The 20,449-nt window shown below is 40.5% G+C and overlaps 1 protein-coding gene and 1 long non-coding RNA gene across 2 annotated transcripts; one reads left to right on the forward strand and one right to left on the reverse strand.

Moving 5' to 3' along the window:
• Window positions 1–5,124: 5,124 nt before the first annotated feature.
• LOC141019913 (ADP-ribosylation factor-like protein 4D) lies at window positions 5,125–8,951 on the reverse strand. Its single transcript, XM_073494941.1, has 3 exons — window positions 8,802–8,951; window positions 7,432–8,125; window positions 5,125–6,147 (listed from the first exon to the last, which is right to left on the reverse strand). Exons 2-3 carry the CDS (start codon window positions 7,873–7,875, stop codon window positions 5,983–5,985), a joined length of 609 nt encoding a protein of 202 aa, XP_073351042.1. The 5' UTR covers window positions 7,876–8,125; window positions 8,802–8,951; the 3' UTR covers window positions 5,125–5,982.
• A 10,777-nt stretch (window positions 8,952–19,728) lies between these two features.
• LOC141019276 (uncharacterized) lies at window positions 19,729–20,299 on the forward strand. The gene is made up of 3 exons (XR_012180766.1): window positions 19,729–19,775; window positions 19,978–20,057; window positions 20,210–20,299. It is a non-coding gene; the product is annotated as an uncharacterized lncRNA (long non-coding RNA).
• Window positions 20,300–20,449: the final 150 nt, after the last annotated feature.

Genomic DNA, 20,449 nt, shown 5'->3' on the forward strand with positions numbered 1-20,449 from the left:
TGTGACAGATGACCGAAGAGGCCGACAGGACCGAACACATCAGTGTGAGAGAAAAAGTCAGCAGCAGTGTGGAGGAAAGAGACAAGAAAAGGTGCCAAATGAAGGAAACCAAAGCAAGAAGAAAGAAAAATGACCAACAGACTCATGAGAAGTGAACGATTTAGTGACAAGATAGTAACTCAAGCAATCAAGCCTGAGTAGATTAAAGTGGGCTCTTGCTAGCGAAGGACTTTTCGTACGGGGGGTTTTCCTGTTCTTTCTGCTGACTCACTAATCCTGCTACTTACTTAATGCTCCAACAGCTGAGTCGCAGCAGGAGGGAGCCTCCAATCAGGGTAATTGGATTGACTGAGCAGTAAGCGGGCATGGGAGGGTTAGAGCAATGATTTAAAGACTATAGGGAGATGGGACAGATGTCACAGACAGCTCTATGCAGCGAAACATCGTCTTAGCAGGCCTCTGTGACCCAACATCGTAAATATAAATTCAACACAACCATATTCAAAATTCAATACTTTTATGGTGATCAAACCTGAAAAGACTTATATAGTATTGTAGTGGCAAAGGAAAAGGTATTTACAGGAGAAATATGATTTATTACACAATTTTCGTTAAGTCAGTTACCTTACAGGTTAGCAGTCAGATATATTGTAAACATATTTTGGGGAGAAAACAAAGGGGAAAAACTTAAATGATCAACTAACCAATTTAACTACTAAGTGTTTGAAGTAATACTTATTGTACAGATAGACACAAAATCAAAGGCCAAAGCTTAAATAAAACCATATGTTTGTTTGTGCTTGTTAACTATGATAACATTTTCAGTAAAGGTTAGACTGTAGTCTTTGTGTGTTAGCTACAGAGCATTGTGTACAACAAATATGTGTGTGTGTGTGGCTTAAACATTAGTCAACAATTAGGTATTTATTACATCAACATCAACAATGTGAGACTTGTAACAGTGACACACAGAATGTGTGTGCGTGTGTGTGCGTGTGATGAGCCATTGGTTCAACGTGCCCCAACATCACATCACAACGTCCATTTTGACAAAACTTGTTCCCACAGTGGCTCAGATTCAGATCCACAGTTATGCTGAGTTTATGACCTTGTTTTGTAGCTTACACTGACTTAAATTAACACGTAATAACATATCTATTTTATTTATGTTACAGGATTGATAACTTTACAGACATAATGAATTTACTTGGCATGACATGAATCATTTTTTCTGCACCCATGTGCTTTGGTCCAACGTGAACTGAGTCATGTGGAGTGTACATCATTAATTTGTGGTCACATGACTACTTTTGTTTATGGTTACCTAGATACAGGGGGTGGCTCATTTTACCTACTGGATCGACTTACCCGTTCTCCCCTAGCTATTTGTGCGCTCAGTATTTCTGGGCAGAAATGAATTATCAGCAATATTATGGATACACTCACTTCTGACAAGGAAGCCACTAACTCTGTAACAGTGGTTTCTTTTTCCTGTCTTTCACTTCAGTCTCTCTTTCATACAAACACTAATTGAACGATGTTGGAGTGCTACTTGAAAAGATGGAACGGTATTAACAAGCAATTGTCCTTAACTTCCACACATATCGTACCATCGCGCCTGACAAGGGGTGAAAATGAACATGTCCACCTGGGTGTTGTTTCCATCACGTCGGAGCTGGAGCCTATAAACGACCTTAACTGCAGAGTGATTTGATGCAGGAGTGACTGCTGATTGTGCCTGTTCACACTGAAGACAAAAGCCAGAAGGAGAGGTAGAAAGTAAGTGGTCGGTTTACATTGTCATGCTTATCTAGGATGATTTGTAAAATGACATGACTTGTACAACTTTGGAGAGACAAGATGTCTCATGTCTTACACTCGGAGACATTTTAGCAATGTAGTCCTTAACTCAACCAAATTCAACAACTACTCTCTGTTCTAACCACTGCTGAAGCTCCACGTGCCTGCTTGAAGCATTCATGCCCGACTGATGTCATAAAAGTTGTAACAGCAGTGTGCGCTGCCCACAGTCAGGCAAGGTCACATGAATGAGTAGACTACTGTTGGTCTGAGTATCACAGTCAAGTGATGGAGGTTAAACAAAGGGGGGGTTGGGCACCAGTGAGCAGAGTATCAGAGAACAGCGCAGACTGGTCATGCGGGTGGGGGCTGGGCTGCTGGAGGTGGGCTTTAACATTCTTGTGTGACTGATCCTCACTGGCTGAATTCCTCAGGGTCACTATTATAACATTACAGCACTGATAGCAGGGATGAGCAACTGATAGTTACCACACAGGAGCTCCATTGGCTGGGGGAGGGGGACAGAGATTTAGCCTGCCACCTTGAGCTAAAATTCATATTATGGGTGATGTTCAACATAGAAAATACTGGTCAGTAATTGCAGAACTACCAAAATGTTCAGCCTCATCTCTAATCCTACATTTTCATTTTAGGCAGGAGCCTCGGTGCCTTGACCTAACATGGGGTTGACCGATTGTCTGAAGGATCGTAGGAGTTTTCTAAGATGGATATTTTGATATTTGTTGGATACCTTTATAAAACAAATTAATGAGGTAATTCATTCACTTCATTTAATGGCTTTTTTGGGTTCCAAACAGCAAAAGTGTAGATTACTGAAGACCTCAAACTCAACTTTATATGTCAACACACTAGCACAGAGTAGTCCAGAGTGTTGCAGTTGAGCCAATGGAGAAGAATACCGGCTAACTGTGGCTCTGTACTGTAGCCCACTTTTATTGATTGTGTGTGTGTGTGTGTGTGTGTGTGTGTGTGTGTGTGTGTGTGTGTTTGAGTGTGTTTGAGTGTGTTTGCACCTGTCTGTGTGCATACAGTATGTTTGTTTGAAGTCTACCCCGCCCACAGCCTTGCTTTGATTTCTCCTTCAAATATTCATGAAAGGCCAAACCTCTCATCTTTGATTCTTGGTATTCTGTGCACAAATAACAAATATTAACCATAAATCCGCTCAGTAGAACAGTGGGACTTGATGATTACAACAAAGAGAAGTGCAGCACATGCAAACAGCCGTGCAGTGTTTTCATTTTCTCACGCACAACATTCATTATCAATGGACACACGAGGGCTCAAACACTTTACTGACCGTATCCCAACGTGTGCCATTTCTACGAACATTTCATATCACGTTAACGCTATGTGTTTATGGCCTGACTGTCACATCAGGAGGTGGTGGAGTTACAGGTGACAAGGTTGGCAAGCCAGTGACAGCAAATCAAGACTGTGTTTCAACATTTGTAAGTGTCGCACCACCTTTTTAAGGAGACCATGGGACAATTTGCAGTTGTGTTTTTGTCAACAAAAAACTGATGACATTTCCAGTCACGTTTGTGGCAACCAAAACAAAGTATATCTTTTCCGAACTCTAGTTAGGTTTCTATGCCAAAACCTTAAAAGAGGGTAAGCACAATATTTTCATAACATAAAAGAGAATTAAACCTAAAGAAACGTAAAGATGCAATTGAACGTACACTTTAGATAGCGTGTGGAGGTGTCACAGTAAACAGAGTTTGAGTAACTTTTGGACCTTTTGAGTGAACAGTGGAGTACAGTACCATAGATGAGAGATTATTTGAAAGTGTGTGTTGTAATCCTTATTTTCACATTAATTGTATCTTGCCCCTCTCTATGGCGGCAGGCTAGAGAGGGGCAAGGCTATAAACCTGTTTGCCTTTGATGTACTACAGCAGATAGTACACACTAGTTCATTTGAGGCATACAGAGATTGTTATTGCTGGTATCTTATGACGTGTCTCTGTGTATAAAATACAGTATGCTGTGTAAATAAAGTGAGTATAGTAATTAATGAAATGAACAACCCAGCAGTAGCCTTGTGTATACTCATAATATGAGCATACCTCAAACAGGTCAGTGATTCTGTATGAGCACCTGATACCATTATATGGCAGAGGGAGGGTTGAGTGAGACAATAGAGAGGTGCATGGAAGAAATAATAGAATGACCTACTAATGAAACTCTAGCCTGAGGACACTGACATGAAACCTGTTTGATGCCCATGTGCTGCGGAACATGAGCCTTTCTGGGTGGCTATAGATACTTTACAAGTATCTACACACAGACACAGCCTGAATGTAAAAAATCAAGGAGTAGTGATTCATGTCAGGGTACCCCCCCATGGCTTAGGGGTCACTTAGATGTTGACCATTGACCACAATCTCCCAGGTTGGGTCTGGCAAGGGACATTTGTTGCATTTCTCTGCTGGGGCTTTTAAAAGAAATCTCATAAAATACCCACAAAATGATAAAATACTTTATATATTTCTATACATAAAGTACACCTTCCAGGAATCTACTTGCCCCAAGTAAGTGTTTACTTGTCTCTATAAAAATAGCTTTAAAAGACAAGAAAAGCATAAGTATAAGACCATTAGACCACCATTGAGCCACAGTGGGGTCATTGGGCTCCGAATATTTGGAAACCAGTTATATTTTGTGCCCTCTGCAGTCTGTTAGGCTGGAAAGGTTTAAACTGTGATTTGTCAGTCTATAGTATGTTTAGCTGATATACTATATTTAGCTTATAGCAATTTGTCTCTTAATTCCAACTTGTTAGGGACATTACTGTACAATTGACACTGAAACAGGAACCTGTTCCTGTTTAAATCTGCACTGATTTTGATGCTTTGCTAATCATTTATTTTACCAAAGACTGGTGATTTCTTATGTTCTTATTTAACTGTTGGTCAGAGGCATTTTCGTCTTTCTGCTCTTTTGTCTGTCAGTCGTCGGTCTGGTTGAACCACCACATAGCCTGGTAGGTGATACTAAACTTCTTAATGGTAGTGTGTAGTTCAGACTATTTTCTGAGAGGGATTTTGAAGCCACGGGTCAATGTTTTATACTACTTACAATAAATACACTACATTTACATTTTTTAGACATATATTGTATTGCTTAATATACTTTTGTAACTTATTCTTCACAGATGGGGCCAAGTAGTAACCAATGGGTTTGCAGACGAGAGCCTCAGACAGGGTAGGGGAGTGAGACGAGTATTGGGAGATGTTTGGTTTTGGTCTTCTCACAGGAATTGTCGACGATTAAATTAAGAGACGAGTATCCAAGAAATAATGCCAAAGTTTCTCAATAATTTATTCATGTTGACATTTTACAAAAAAAATATACACAGTGTAAAAACAACTTCTTGTTTGAACTTAACAACCAACCAACCATTTAGCCAACCCTGAAATACACCGAACTGAGACAAGCAAACAACTTTGGTGAGAGTGAAAAAACAATCTAAACTTGCATGACTGGATTCAGCAGCCTCAGTGTGTCAGTCTGTAAATATCGTGTCAGTGGCACATCTTCACACTGGGCAGTTACTAAACTAGAATATTCATAATAGTCTTCTTTTGATCAACAAAAGTGTTGTCTTCATATTCCCAAGCAGATATTTGGGTTAACATCATGCAACGTAACAATTTAGAGTAAAGTGTGACATTGAAACTTAGTGAACGGAACAGGAACGATGCTTGGGCCAGGCCTACAGGTTTCTGTTGGCACTACAGTTTGTACAAGTAGTGGTACAAAATATCCTTCAATATTGGAGTGATTGCATCTGTGAGTGTTCATCTTGTATTGCACAGGTTTTCCTCCGTCGTTCCCTCTGGAGATGTATGTGTCTCTGCTCCTTTAAGGGCGGGAGATGAGGAGAGGAGAGAGTGCTCGAGGGCAGAAACTGTCCCAAAGGAAGCAGGTGTGTCCTCATGTCTACAGGGTGAAGGAAGGCGGTAACATTTGGCACAGACTTCACAGCCTCAGTTTGAACTTGGTTGAAGACATCCCAACTTGTCTGTCAGGCTTTCCTCTGGTTTCACCCACTGAAGTTCCCAAAGTGTCACAGACATGTCTGCTGAGAGGGCCCTCTACAAGTAGTGGTTCAAAAAGTCTCCTCTATCTTCAGCAGCGCTGCAATCCTCCGCTTCATCTCTTCTTTTTGCTGTGTCGGAGCATCTTCTTCCTCTTCAGGATCATCTCATAGAGCTTCTCCAGGCCGGGCTGCAGGCCCTGACCATCCAGCGCCGAGCAGCCCTGTGTGTAGTGCAGCGTGGAGGAGCTCATCTCATGGAGAGACAGCACCTTCTCAACCTGAAACACAAAGCACAAAACAGTCACCACCTGACTCTCACTCCGGCATAACTGAGCCACAAATCACTGCACAATCAATCTTTCAATAATCCTGACTGAAATGCTCTCAGGTGAAAAGATTGTCTAAGTAGACAGCAGGTTTGATTTTTTTTACCAGTAAGATTTTAAGCTCCTCATGGTTTGAAAAACTATTTGTTTTGAGGACGGATGATATTATGAATCAAAGCTGCTGAAGGCTACCAAAATATAATATATTTACACTTTCTACTTTTGAGGAAAACATCGGGTGAAGGCATTTCTTCGAGGGTATTTAGACAATCTATCTAGGGTATGAAATATTCAAATTGACAGAAATCAATATTGTGCTGTGGATGATTCTGCAAGACTTCAGAACACACACATATGTTCATAGCTGCCATTTTAAAGTTCAGCTGTTCGTTAACACTCACTCCTGGAGATTATTTAACAGTCCATCTATGCAGGTCTATATTTGAGCCAGGGCTGCAACTAACGATTATTTTCATATTAAATTAATCTTTCCTTTATTATCTGGATTCATTGATTAGTTGTTTATTCTATAAAATGTCAGAAAATCCTGAAAAAAAATTGTTGTGTTTCCTACGGTCCAAGATGACATCCTCAAACGTTTTGTCTTTTCGTCAGCAACCTTAAGATATTGAGTTTGCCGTTATAGGAGGAAATAAAGTGGAACGCATTCACATTTAAGAAGCTGGAATCATCTCACGCCAATGAATAGATTAACTAATCCATTAATCATTGAAACTTTAGTCTAAACTAGAGCTGTGCAGTAAACTAATTAGAGCCCGGCCAATACTGGATATTTGGGGACATTGCAGCTACTTTTATTAAGGAAATAAAAAAAGTGTGATATGAATATATTGGCCAATATTTTTTAAACACAGAAAATTAAAACATTAACACAAATTTGTTTGCAATGATCCTTCAGATGTAGTTATCAATCACTTGTGACGAGGAGGCCAGATATTTTTCAGTTTAACAGCAAAAAAAAATGATGAAACATGAAATTTCTCGGAGTATTTCATCATTATAATCTACCCCAAGCATCTTTCCCCGCAAACATTAACCGACAGCTGAAAGGAGCCAGACCCAGAGGATGTTTGGCAGCTTTACTTTATAATTAAATCAATTAATCGATAAACAAACTGTTGCAACATTTTCTGTCCGCTGATTCACCGTTTACCTGAGAAATCATTTCAGCTGTATATCACAGCACCAAGCCATTACTCATGTAACAATAATTACCTCTGAAGCTGACATGGCTCCATCCAGGTCCTGTTTGTTTGCCAGAACCAGCACGGGCACCCCTTGGTTTTCTGCTGACCGGGTGATCCGATTGAGTTCCACCTTGGCCTCCTCCATGCGCTCCGTCTCAGCAGCATCCACCACGAACACCAGGCCATCCGTCCTCCTGGTGTACGACTTCCAGAGGGGCCTCAGCTTCTCTTGACCGCCAACGTCCCACACCTGGAACGCGGTGGTGTTGGTTTTGGAGTTCCCCATGGCCACTTTAATCCGCTCCATGTTGAAGCCCTTGGTGGGGATTGTCTCAACAAACTCCCGCAGCTTGAGTCTGTAGAGGAGGGCGGTTTTCCCTGCAGAGTCCAAACCGATCACCACTACATGCAAAGACTGGAAGCTGGGGAGGAATGGGGTGTTTGGGGCAATTTCTGTTAGCTGGTTCCCCATGTTTAGGTCCTGTGAAGTGGAATAATCCCTCTTAAATGATTTCCTTAGGCTGATCTTCCTTTAAACTTCCTGGGTCCTTGTCTCAATTGCCTTCTGTGTCCTTGGCAGCGACAAAGTGTGTGTCTGGAGAGGGCTCTGAAGGTGCCAGGAGGGGTGGGTTTGGCTGGAGAGCGGTTCACACTCCTGGCCTCACTTCAAAGTTTGAAGCAGGAAGATGGGGGGCAGACCAGTGGCTACAGTCACTGAGGACCTGAGGGAGGAAAGGAGAGGGGGAGGAAAAGCATGAGTCAGCTGTTTGTACAAGGGCACTGGGCTGTCCTAATGAGACTAGCTGAGACTTATTAGTTCTGCTCCAACACAGTCTCACCATCAGAAAGGACTAAAGCTGTGCTGCATTTAGTGACTTTTCACCAAAATAGATATTTACATACAATACAGGCTGCAGGTTTAACCCATCTTTAAAAAAATGATTGAAACTTGATGTAACTACACTGTTGTGTTGTTAAAAAGCGCTTGATGTAAACTGCCAGTAAGCCTTTGTCCTGCAGTGAATGTGAGCCGTGGCACTTGCAGGGCACAGATCATTGTCAGCAGCTGCAGTGTTTCTGTTTCTAGCTGTGTCCTGACACACGACTGGAATAAAGACAGGGAGTCAAAGAGAGCAGACCAGAGCCTCTGCTGAAGCCAGCCGCGGCTCCCTCTGAGCCTTTTTTTTTGCTAACCAGTAATGCTAGTTTCCCCAGACTGGCACACCCGTGTTGAACTCGGTTAAAACAGCCAACAAACACAAGATAAAAGGTAAAGAAGAGGGGACTCTGTAGTAAAACAGCACTTCAGTCCCTGAGTGAGTAGTCCGGAGTCTTCATGCAGAGCTCGGCGGCGGACGGCGTATTCACATTGTGTCTTAAAATAGTTGATAGTCTCACCTGGCAGCGCCTCCAAGCTCCTCAAACTGGTCAACATGGTCCCAGCGCGAACAATAGTCAACTTTTAACAGCCAAATAATCCCAACAGATTGTTTTTTTTTACAGCAGCGCGCGGCGCGGTGCGGACGTCCCGAGTGTCCGACGAACAGTGGCAGCAGGAGAGAGAGGCAGCTCCTGTAACACAATGCCAACCCCCCGCTGCTGACGTCACAGCAGTGGGGGGTGGGGACACGGAGTGAGACCGGAGGAGAAACAAGTCATTGATCTGCTCTGGTGTGTGTCCTCTCCCTGTGGGCCCCACGTTCACTCTATCTTTATTTACACGTTGGGTAATCGTGTCATTGTGCTTTCTTGTGAAGGACACTTTTTTTTGAACATTTTATAGAATTTGGTTAGCTATAAGCTACTTGAGCAAAACTAGAAATAACATAAAAATACTTTATCAGCCTACATATGGAAGTAAAAATAGGCTATGGCATTTAACTCAGTGTTGTGCACGATATATTTTTGATTATTATTATGAAGTATTAAAGGGTCACTATGTAGTTTTAGAGGAGAAATTCAAACTTTAATTTTAATATTTACAATATTAATGAGGTAATAAAACAAACTCTGAAATATGTATCTTTTCCATAAGTGAATAAAAGAAGCTGTTCTCAGAGGAAAATAAGGTCCCCAGAACACTGTTTGAAGCTAGAAAGGTGGCAGGGTCCGCCACATATAAACAAAGTAAAACAGTATAAATTGTGTTGTCCTGAAAGGTCAGTTTGTTTATTCAGAGTTTGATTATTTAGTTTGTTTAGGCAGAAAAAAAAACAGCCAACGGAGATCTTTCTCTTCTCATTAACATTTCCTCACCAGAACTACACAGTGCTCCTTTAAAGGCAGCATTTTTTTTTCTTGCAGCTGGTCAATATGGAGCCAATTTTAATAGCTGTACATGCTGTTGGGTAGTTTAAAGATGCATCATGCTTTAAAAGGATCATGACTGTCGGATGTAAATATAACCTGCAAAATTACTCAAAACTGGCTGCATGTAGAAATGTGGTATTAAGTATTAAAATAGGCTGCATTACTTAACCTCTGTGTTGTAGAGAAACATATAGTAGAATAAAATGGAAAATGCTCAGTTCAAGTAGACTGCAGAACCTGAGTTAAATGTACTTACCTTCTAGTGCAGGTGACTTGCAAAAAATATGAACAGTTTTGCAGAGAAGTGAACTACATGTAATTAAACGTGTAGTTTAACTGCATTTTGCAGGAGACCAACTTATCTGTAACTTATAGTAACTATATTCATATTCGCATAATGATTTAAGTAATTAAATTACAATGTTGCCTTTTTGTGTATTTAAACCGGCAATAGGCAAGTTTTTTTCTTAAAGTTCTCATTATGAAGTAAATATTTTCGATAGCTATGGAATAATGACACCATCTGCATTTAGATTGGTTCCCTTTAAGGCTGCTTTCACTGTGCCATTCTGTCTGCCAAGGGGCACAAATCTGGGAAAATGAAGGCTGACTGATGATCCAGTCAGGCTGGCAACCCGGCGCCATTTATATCCACTTCCTTATGTCCATGATAAACTAAATGAATGAATAAAATCACATTTTGTCCTGTGTTGTTGGTAGATGCTACTCTGAGGAAAACAGTGAGTGCTCAGGTTGTCCTTGTGACAGCAATAACAAGTTGTCTGTTTCCACTTTAACAACTGAAACTACAAACAAATTTGGGCCATTAAAGGAAAATAATCTTTTTTATTTTTTTTATTTTTTTTGACCAATTCTTCCCTACTTTAATTGAATGACTTTTTCCTGCTCTGTCCACTTTTCCTTTCATCCTGACCTTTGTGCAGGCATGCCCAGGCACCGCCACCACATTGACCTTTGTGTAGTGCATGTGCTCAGTGCGCACACAGAAACTGTGTCATCACGGATAAACCTCCCAAATCAAGGAAGAATCACCACGGCCATACTTAAACCTGACACTTGCCTGCTTCCAGGAAGCTGGACTGTCTGCTCACCTGTGAAAAATACTTGGCCATTGTTTTTTAATGTTTTGAATCTGAATTTGTACAGCCTGAATACATTAGGTGTCAGTTAGTCATAAGCATTAATTATTGCTGTTTTGCTAACAAATGTTAAGAAACGTTGTTGCATGCTGTTTTAGGAGTAATCCTGCTTGGTGCAATAGCGCCCCCTGTACTTCAGTTACAGGAATGGACATTGTGTCCAAAACCAAAGCTGACACTGTTTCCCATTAACAGTGGGGTATTTTATATTTTTGGCTTATGTCTGACCTGTGAAGAAGCGAGCTCTATTTGAAATAAACTGAACTGAATGGCATTGGTTTTTACCTGAGTAGTTTGAACCAGTTTTTCTTAGTAGCTTTAGTTAGATTAGTTAGTTAGATTTCTCCCTCGGGTAGCTTTATCCAGTGGTATCCTGCAAATAGCTGCTTTTAAAGTAGCTTCTCCAATCAATAAGTCCTAGAGCAGTCCACTACAGCACAAGACCAGATCTATTTGTACTGACAAACATCACAGATCAGCAGACTGTATAGGTGTGCACACAAGAATGCATTTCCAGACCTAGGTCATTTACTTGTTTAAATTCATGATGAGCACTGTGACACAAGAGAGATGATTGATTTTTAAGTGTCACCAAATTGATTACAGATAAATGACAAAACTTGAGTCACAGTGGATTTAGCACTTTTGGAATCATCAGCCATTAAAGGTGCAATTTGTAAGAAGTACATCGCCCCTGGCCACTTTGTACTCCAGAGGTGATAGTCCAGTAGTAAACAACACCAACACTCCCCTGGTGCTCTGAGCTCCCAGTACAGGCAGAGTAAGCTAAAAGGAGCACCAGCTGCATGGCTAACTGAGCTAAAGAGCTAATGGCAGCTACAGATAGCATCAGTTAGCGGTTACTCTGGTGATGTGCTGCCCCTCATTTGTTTGGAGTATGAATTAAACACGAGGCTAATTCTTACATTTTGCACCTTTAAAATATGTAAAGTAAACCAGAGGAACACGCTTCAATTATTCAGAAAGGTCGATATAATAAATGCTTTATGTGTAACTACTGTGTGCACTACTGACTAGTAGAACAGAGGCTTGTCTGGACATGATGTCATGACTTTGGCCATCTATAATTCTCTTCCAGTTCCTGAGAAGAAACTGCATGAACAACAGCTGCATACAAACAAAATGAATGTTAAGCAAAAGCAACGCTGCGTCATCTGCTAAAAAGGAGCTACAATGGCCGATTGTAGAGGTGATATCTTTTCCACAGCAGCTCAGAGTGCCAGCAGGTCATCATGGGTCGGTGTGAGCCATCTATGACATAATGGGTCTGCTGTATTGATTTGAATGATAATGGCCCACGCAGTGCTTTCCTTGTTACCCGACACTCATTATGATAACACGTGGGTGTGTGCAAATGTGTGTGTGTGCCAAAGCACTGATGACCTATTGACTGACTGGAGCCAAGCTGACTGACTGCTTGTACAGGAGGAAGGAGGACATGTAACATTGATAGAGGACGCAAAAAACCTATCCACGACACAATTATAATTTATCATTATTTTAATCCTGCTGTGAATAAAATGATGCTGCAGTGCTGTCAGACGATCTGTAGATCTGATGTAAAACTGATTATGTCAGCATCATGGAAGCTTCAGTTGTGTGTGTGTGTGTGTGTGTGTGTGTGTGTGTGTGCACGCGCATTTGTGACAGGCTGCACAACAGAGTCAAATCCAAAAGGCTGTTATCAGCAGTGTCCAGTGTGTGAGGAAAGATATGAGCACACAGACGTAGCAAGCACACACACACACACACACACACACACACACACACACACACACACACACACACACACACACACATGCAGGAGCTAAAATGAAAACTCATGGTGTTTTGCAGATTGTCTTGTCATGACGGCGAGCATTACCGGGCTAATTCTCTGTCTCTGTCTCTCACCCATCACATTCATGCCACAGGGTGGGGTTGGTAAGTTGTTGGCAAGTATCAGTATCAAGTATTTACAGTTGGTATCAAATGCTTGGCCAGAGCCCACACTTACCCTTTGTTCAGTCATTAAATCATAATTTATTTGTAGACCATATTTTAATTATGGAAAATGAGGAAGGAAGGAAGAAAGGAAGGAAGGAAGGATTATAACTTCTCAGTACTGTAAAAAGTACCCAAAAGTCATACTTTAGATAAGATATCCTGTTACCTAAAATATGACTTTGGTAAAAATGGAAGTCAAAGTAAAAGTCTTAAAGTGTATAATACTTAAGTTTAAGAAGTTATTTTCTGGCAATAAATGTACTTAAGTATATTAGGTACAAGTAAAACACTTTACTTTACTATATACTCTGTTATTCAGCATTTTTGTCATTATCAGACTTAATGTTTTGAAATCTGATTTCTGACTAAATTAATTATGAAGTAGCAGAGAAAGGAAATACTTGAAGAAAGTACCTCAAAATTGAGAAAAAAATGCACTTAGTTACATTCCATCACTGTAAGTTGATACATCGGAGCTAAAATTATTTGATATACTTCTGGGTATAGCTTGTAGACTTAAGTACTCAAGTATTGTACAAAGTGCAAAGTATATCAAATTGTATTTAGGTAAAGTACTAAATGGTAAACGGTAAACGGTAACAGTAAATATACTCAGCTACTTTCCACCGCTGACGCAGAGCTCAGTTACATATGAGCAGGTAATCAAAGTTGATTTTGATGTGTTTTATAATAGATTCAAACTATATCAAGCCCTTGGAGCAGGAAACAATCCAAACTAAAAACAATAAAAAAAAAAGAAAGAAAAGAAAATCCCTCAAAAACAATTTGCTGCATGAGTGAGTATTCGCTGTTGACCTTTGGGAACAGCAGTGTGCTCATCCAGACTGAAGACATCGATCTTCCTGTGTTCTAGTTATACTATTCTCTCACTGCTAACTATTATTATTAGTCCTTGAACAGCTACACCAAATGCAGGACAAGAGGTCTGTCCTGTCCTGAATTTGCAAAGCTGATCACAGAGCAGTCAGCCATACAGACCACCAATCTTCATCACACAGGGAGCACACAGGGTAGCAGCGCACTCTGCTGTCCGCAGGAGGAATGGCCGACCTGATGGATGATCAAACCCAACCAACCTAGCTGTGACAACATTTCTCTCACTTTAGTAAAGAGTAGCTGGGAGCAAAGTGTATCAGATAACTGGATAGATAATGGTGCTAATACTAAGTTCTGTCTGACACGCACATAGCAGCAGTTTACCCCATTTTCATGCTCAGACCCTGTGACCATCTATGTCAAACTGGGATGACCGTCTTTGAGGTGGCCTACGACATTACTTATCACCCACCTACAATGCTGTACTGAGTTCTCTCCCCAGACAGCTTAACGACCATCCACACCTGGGCTCACCTAGCCTTAGCAACCCACATGAAGGCCGGTCAGGTCAACGACCCACAAGTGGCCCTAACGACTCTGAAACTCTGAGCTCACAGGTGTCCTTAACGACTCTGTAAGGACACTCCCACACAGAGTTTAACAGCCTGCCTACTCCTCTCCAGTTAGTTGGATGAGAGGTGACACGTCTCTGAAACAAGTCCAGTTGCCTACGATACAGCACTTAGAATTACCATGACCTAGATGACTGAGAATCTTCATCAACAAATAATAATAATAATAATAATAATAATAATGATAATGATAATAATAATAATAAACTTTTACAGCACCTTTAAAAACAGAGTTTACAAAGTGCTATGAAAATCAAGCAAAAGCAGGAAAATATAACAATATTACAGAATAAAGCGTAAACAGTCAGGCCAAACACAAGGAAGTCTAGTCTAATGTAAGTTAAAAAAAAATGTATGCAAAAATAGAAATAATTAAAAGGATAAAAACAATTAAGGAAGATTAGAAGATGACATCACATCAGAGGAATTAAGAACAGATAACATTATGAGCAGTAAAAGTAACAAAGGACAACAAATAAAACCAGTAAAGGACAGAAAGAAAAAAGACAACACGAGCGAGGAATTAAAAACAGATAAATATTTTAAGAAGCAGTACAAGGAATGAAAGATGGAAAGATGAAAATTCAGTGAAAAAAGGATGACTTCACATCAAAACAAGTCTAAAAAAGTGGGTTTTAAGAAGTGATTTAAAAGAAGTTACTGATATAAGACCACAAAGACAGAATTGTGCAGAGAAGCATCCACACAGTGAGGTGGGAGCATTGTTAGTGAGCCACAGGAGGTGCAGAACAATGATTTATCCACCTGTACCTTTACAAAAGCTGTCCAGGAGAGCATTATGTTGCCTGGAAACTCCACTTAACAAGGTCAGAGGTAGGAGAGAGGTAAAGAGAGACTGACACCTCAGCCTCTACCAGTCGTCCACTGAAGCTGCCAGAGCTGCTTTCTCTACGGGGACCAGGTCAGGTGAGGAAACACTCTTATTTGTGTGCTCATTATGTCTTAGACGTCACTCAGCTGAATTGTCTGCTGTAACATACAGACACATTTGTTCATAAATATTCTACAGCAGTGGTTTCTCAAACTTTTTCACATCAAGGACCCCTGAACTGAAACAAATTAGACCACTGACCACCATCTTTAAGAAGTTTGCTTTCAGATGTTTTATGACAAGTGTATGAAGTGTATGAATCCCATTACCAAAACAGTCATGCATTTTTGACATTGTGTTACATATGGATGGAATTACAGTGAAAATGAATTATTATTATTATTAGTTTCTGTGGGAACCCTGGGAGTCCTTGGACCCCACTTTGAGAACCGCTGCTCTAAGGGCAAAACAATAGATGTGTTGTCCTGTGGTAATGCGTCTTACCTAAACACATTACATATTAAGGATATGCTGTATGTGCATAATATGTAAAAACATGGCACTAAGTCAGGATACATCATGTAATTTCAAACTCACTCACCATACTAAATGTTGGCAATGTACGTTTCTGATATGTTGAAACTTTACATTTCTTTATATTGCAAATTTAAGTTTCTTTAGGTTCAATTTTCTGTTTTACGTTATGACAAATGCTGCGCTTGTGCTCTGGTTAGCTTCAGGCACAAAAACCACTTGGTTAGGGTTAGGAGAAGTTGTTGCAACAAACATGGCTAAAAAATTGTCTCCTTAAAAATATCCATCGGTTTCACATTTCCAGTATTTTTTTACTTTGTGTAGTATCAGCAGAACATGTATATGATGTATATCATTGTGTATCTGTCCTATATTCATTGTAATCCCATGCAGGCTGGGCATATTTACATGCATGACACAATACTAACATTTAATAATTATAATATTATAATAAAACGGCTCCAAGTTGTGATTGTCCGTGATAGGTATCCAGTTTGTGCCAGCTCAGAGCAGTGCACGGAGAGCATGTAACACAGATAAGAGATCAGTAATCAGAGGAGCCGAGGGCAGTGGTTTGGAGTTAAAGTGTATCAGGTAACTCTGCTGTCAGATCACATACAGGTAATACAGTTTCACAGAGAGGAAGCAGGTGTATGTCTAAACATTCTCAGAACAAAACATCTAATAATAATTTTAATACCACATGCTGCTCTTCATTAAAGATTCCTGCTAACTCCAAGTTTCAGCGAGGTGTGGTCACAGGTGTGCTCTACGTGCCCCTTAACCAAACCATTACAGTTTCGGGGTTGAGCCAGATGTGAGTGGTTTCCACTCAGTTCCAGTACAACACACATAACAGTGCATGCCTTATATGCTGACTTGAATCACCGGCTTGTGAGGCAAATTAACTAAATATCATGTGTGCTAAAATACTGGCAATTAAACATATTTTACACAGGCGTCTGCACTGCCAACACTTAAAAGTAACAGTTTCGGGCAACATAATGCTCTTCCCCCTAACTCTCATACTGAGAAGATTAATACCACAATTACATCTGTCCATTCAATGCAAGGCCAAAGCCAGCAGAAAATGTACTCATCAACTACTTTTTATTACTCCTCCTTTATTCGTTATTATTCTTTATGTGACCTAATGTGTGAGCAAGCCACAGAGTTGTCTTTGTTACTTAACACCATACAATTAGAAGCTCAGGTCAGATTTTCACAGTGAATATTGATCTGTCAATGCCTCCTCTAGCTGCTGTACATCAGGATGTCAGCGATGCACTGGGAGGCCAGGCGGCGTCAGAGTGCTCTGGACCGCAGGACAGCCAGAGACCACCAGCAGGTGAACGACATGTTGTACTGAGCAATTAGTAAGAAGGTTAAGAAGGAAATGAGTAAGTGATAAAGTACACTTACTCAGGAAATTTTTCTTTAGACTACATCTATTGAAATCACAATTTTGTTTTTCTCCTCTCCACATTTTTTGGTTCCCGTTGTCAAACATCTAAATGAGAACTAATGATGTTAACCAGCCGGTGATTTGCAGGCTGCTGTGCTGCTGTGCTGATCACATCATTATTTTCTGATTGTGACATCATCTGAAAAGTAAACATGAGGTTAAATAAATATAACATAGTGCGACTGGAACATGGGGCATAAATCCTCACACCATGTTCTCCTGTAAGACTGTACAATAATCCAAAAAAGCAATGTTTGTATCTAAGATGATGTGTTAAACGGCAAAAACATTTGCAGGGGTGATGTACGTAGTTACTGATTTAAGCAATCTAAATGTAAAATCTAAAGCAGCCTGTGCCTCAGTCTGTGGGGGGGATCACTGCTGTAACAACTGGGCAGCAAGGTCGCTCTACTTTATTATTGAACAACAGCAGGGCTGATTGGAAACTGAGCAGGGACATGTGACACCCCAGCATGAGGTCATACTCGTTTCCTGAGTGAATCTGGACGCTTGTATCCTGTTGCTGATTTCCAGGATGTGTATGGACACAAAAATATGTTTGTTTCCTTTCAGTTTAATGGTTACGATTACCTGACGATTACGAAGACCTGAGTTTAGTGGCATATACTTTAACTAAGTTGAGACACCAAATATGTCACTTATAGGCACCTGAAGGAAATATTAAGATACAAATGCATCCAAAATGAAGGATTTTACCAATTTTCAAAGTTATCCTCTGAAAAATCTGTTTGATTCTGAATTGATTTAAAAGGTTATCTATCGATCTTTAGGATGGAAGATATCTTAAGGACCTTCTTTAGAAACGACAAGAAGGAAATAAATATGAGATGAGGAGAAAAATTGTGAATATAGTTTAGAGCTACACTTGGAAATAGGCTGTGATGAACTTTAATTACGGATGAGTTCAAATAAAGATCAGATTTCTTTTGCATTTAGTACTTTGCATTATTTCAGCTGCTGTCTGTCTGCCCTACATTATAACCAATCCTGTCCTTTATACCTGTTTAAACATCTTTAAACAGTTCTGCTGGATGATCACTTTATTTTTTCAAAGGCTGATCTCTGGAGATGCTCTAACAGCTGGATCTGCATCTGCTTTGCTGTCTGGTTTTGTGGTTTGAGTTCAGTTCCTGTTTCATTCTTGCAGTTTTAGGCTCCCAGGCTCCGTACCATTGTCATGTGTGGGCTGACAGTAAATACAAAGCAACCCGCAGCAGCTGGTTAACTTAGCTTTAAACAAAGACTGGGAAAAGAGGGAAAAGCTGTTTAAAGATTTTCAGCGTTCACAGAGCAGCATTCATTCATGATGGCCGACCTGTCCCTCAATACCAAAGCATCAATATTGGAAAGGTTGGGAATAAGAGTCAAAAATCAATTTTCCTTACAAATAGGTCCTTTAAAAGCTGCTCGGTGGCTAATGAAGCTAAAAAAGTGTGATTTTCTGGATATAGTTAATTGGATCTTCCACATTGTGGGGCACATAGACCGTGTTCAGAGCAAATACTGATCAAAGCTACTTTCTCTGTGGAGAAAAATCAATTGTTCTTACAAGATCTGAACTTGGTGGGCAGTTTAGAAATGTACGGCTATAAATCACTGTGATACTTCCAAAGATATACATTTATACATCACCATATAAAAATCTAAATGTTCAGTTTTTCTTTTAACTTTGGCAGGTATGTAATAATACACTAATGTGGCCTAATGAATAAAACATAAGAAATTCCTTTCAGTCCTGTATCGTGTATTGTGTAAACCAATAATGCTAACATGTTAGCATGGAACACAAGAAACAATGACTTCAGTGATGTTTTGTGACTCTGTCCCATTGTTTACCTCTCTTTTACAGCTATTGCAGAGGGATTCTGAGACCAGCCGCGATGCAACCCAATCAAACGCAACACAGGAGCAAACAGGTACCGTGGATAAATATCCTGAACAAGGGTGGCTTTTTCAAGGCCAAAAACAAGGCTTTTTCCACTGCAGGTACTAAACAAAACATGACGTCAGGTCAAGTTGTTATCTTGGGTTTGCTTTTATACCACAAACATGTTGCGAACACGTGAACTGATGGACTTGGATCGGATAACTCAGGACGGATGTCAATATCAGGTCTGAAGAGGGCTTCGGTCTTGTCTGTGTGTTCTGCATGCCTTTAAATGTTTTCCTGATCCACATAAGATCTTTTGAACCTGTCTCAAGTTACCCACATCATTTTCATGTGTAATCTGGAGGTGAATCAGGCTGAAATATCTAAATCATTTTGCCAAACACACGCACACACAAACAGCCGTCACCGTCCAGTGTTCTCATTACAGGGAGGCCTGTTGAAGGATTCATGAAGGGCCACACAGGCTGCTCCACACTGGGTCTCAGATATCACCTGCACAGATTTACTGTTTACCTGGAAATGATTGATGGAAACAAAGTGAATGAATATATTCAGCCATCGATCGGTGCTTCATTCTGTGTCTGGGCACTGAGCTCCAATGTGGTCTAGTGGTTAGGGTTCCTGGTTTTCACCCAGGCGGCCTGGGTTGAACTCCAGATATGGGAAGGTCCTTGTTTATCAAAGTAATGTGTCTATATTGTTTGTCATAGCAGGAATAGTATAACTACAAAAAACTGTTAAATTACCTGAAAAATGTTCCACTATGTTCACCAGCTAGTCTCTAAACTTTAGAGCTGGCAGTCTGAACAAGGCTTTAGAGTCTAAAACCTTGTAAGAACTTGTGCAGCTTTAACCTGCGTCATGTTTTTCATGTGTTGGTTCCAGCTGGAGGCCAGTGTCCTCACTGTAAGAGTGACCTGAAGACACCTGGCCATCACAGTGCCAAGGTCCCCAACAGATACTCAGTAAGTATCAGAGCCTTCCTTATTAAGAGTTTAGACTGTCACGTGTCAGTGTGTGACCTGAGAAAAGGCTCCCCATCTCAGGAGAGAACTCGGTTGTTAAAGCAGAGCCGTTTTGAGTCTTTTCAGAGGAGTAATGCCAGTTTATGTTACAGTCCTTACAGTACACCCAGCAGTGGTGAGGAAGATGAGTGACGGCACTGTTCTCTGACGACCTCACTGGATCACCAGACCGTTTGACAGCTCTGAACAGCAGCTCTGCTCCTTTCTGTGAAAACAACATCAGCATGAGGTCGTCAAGGCTTTAAGTTCATCAGAAGAATGTCGCCTAAAACGCATCTCTCTTTTTTGTTTTTTTAGAAAAGCTGTTGTGAAATGAGGCAGGAAAACCAAAA

This window comes from Pagrus major, chromosome 23 (genome assembly GCF_040436345.1).
Source record: "Pagrus major chromosome 23, Pma_NU_1.0".
Taxonomy (NCBI): domain Eukaryota; kingdom Metazoa; phylum Chordata; class Actinopteri; order Spariformes; family Sparidae; genus Pagrus; species Pagrus major.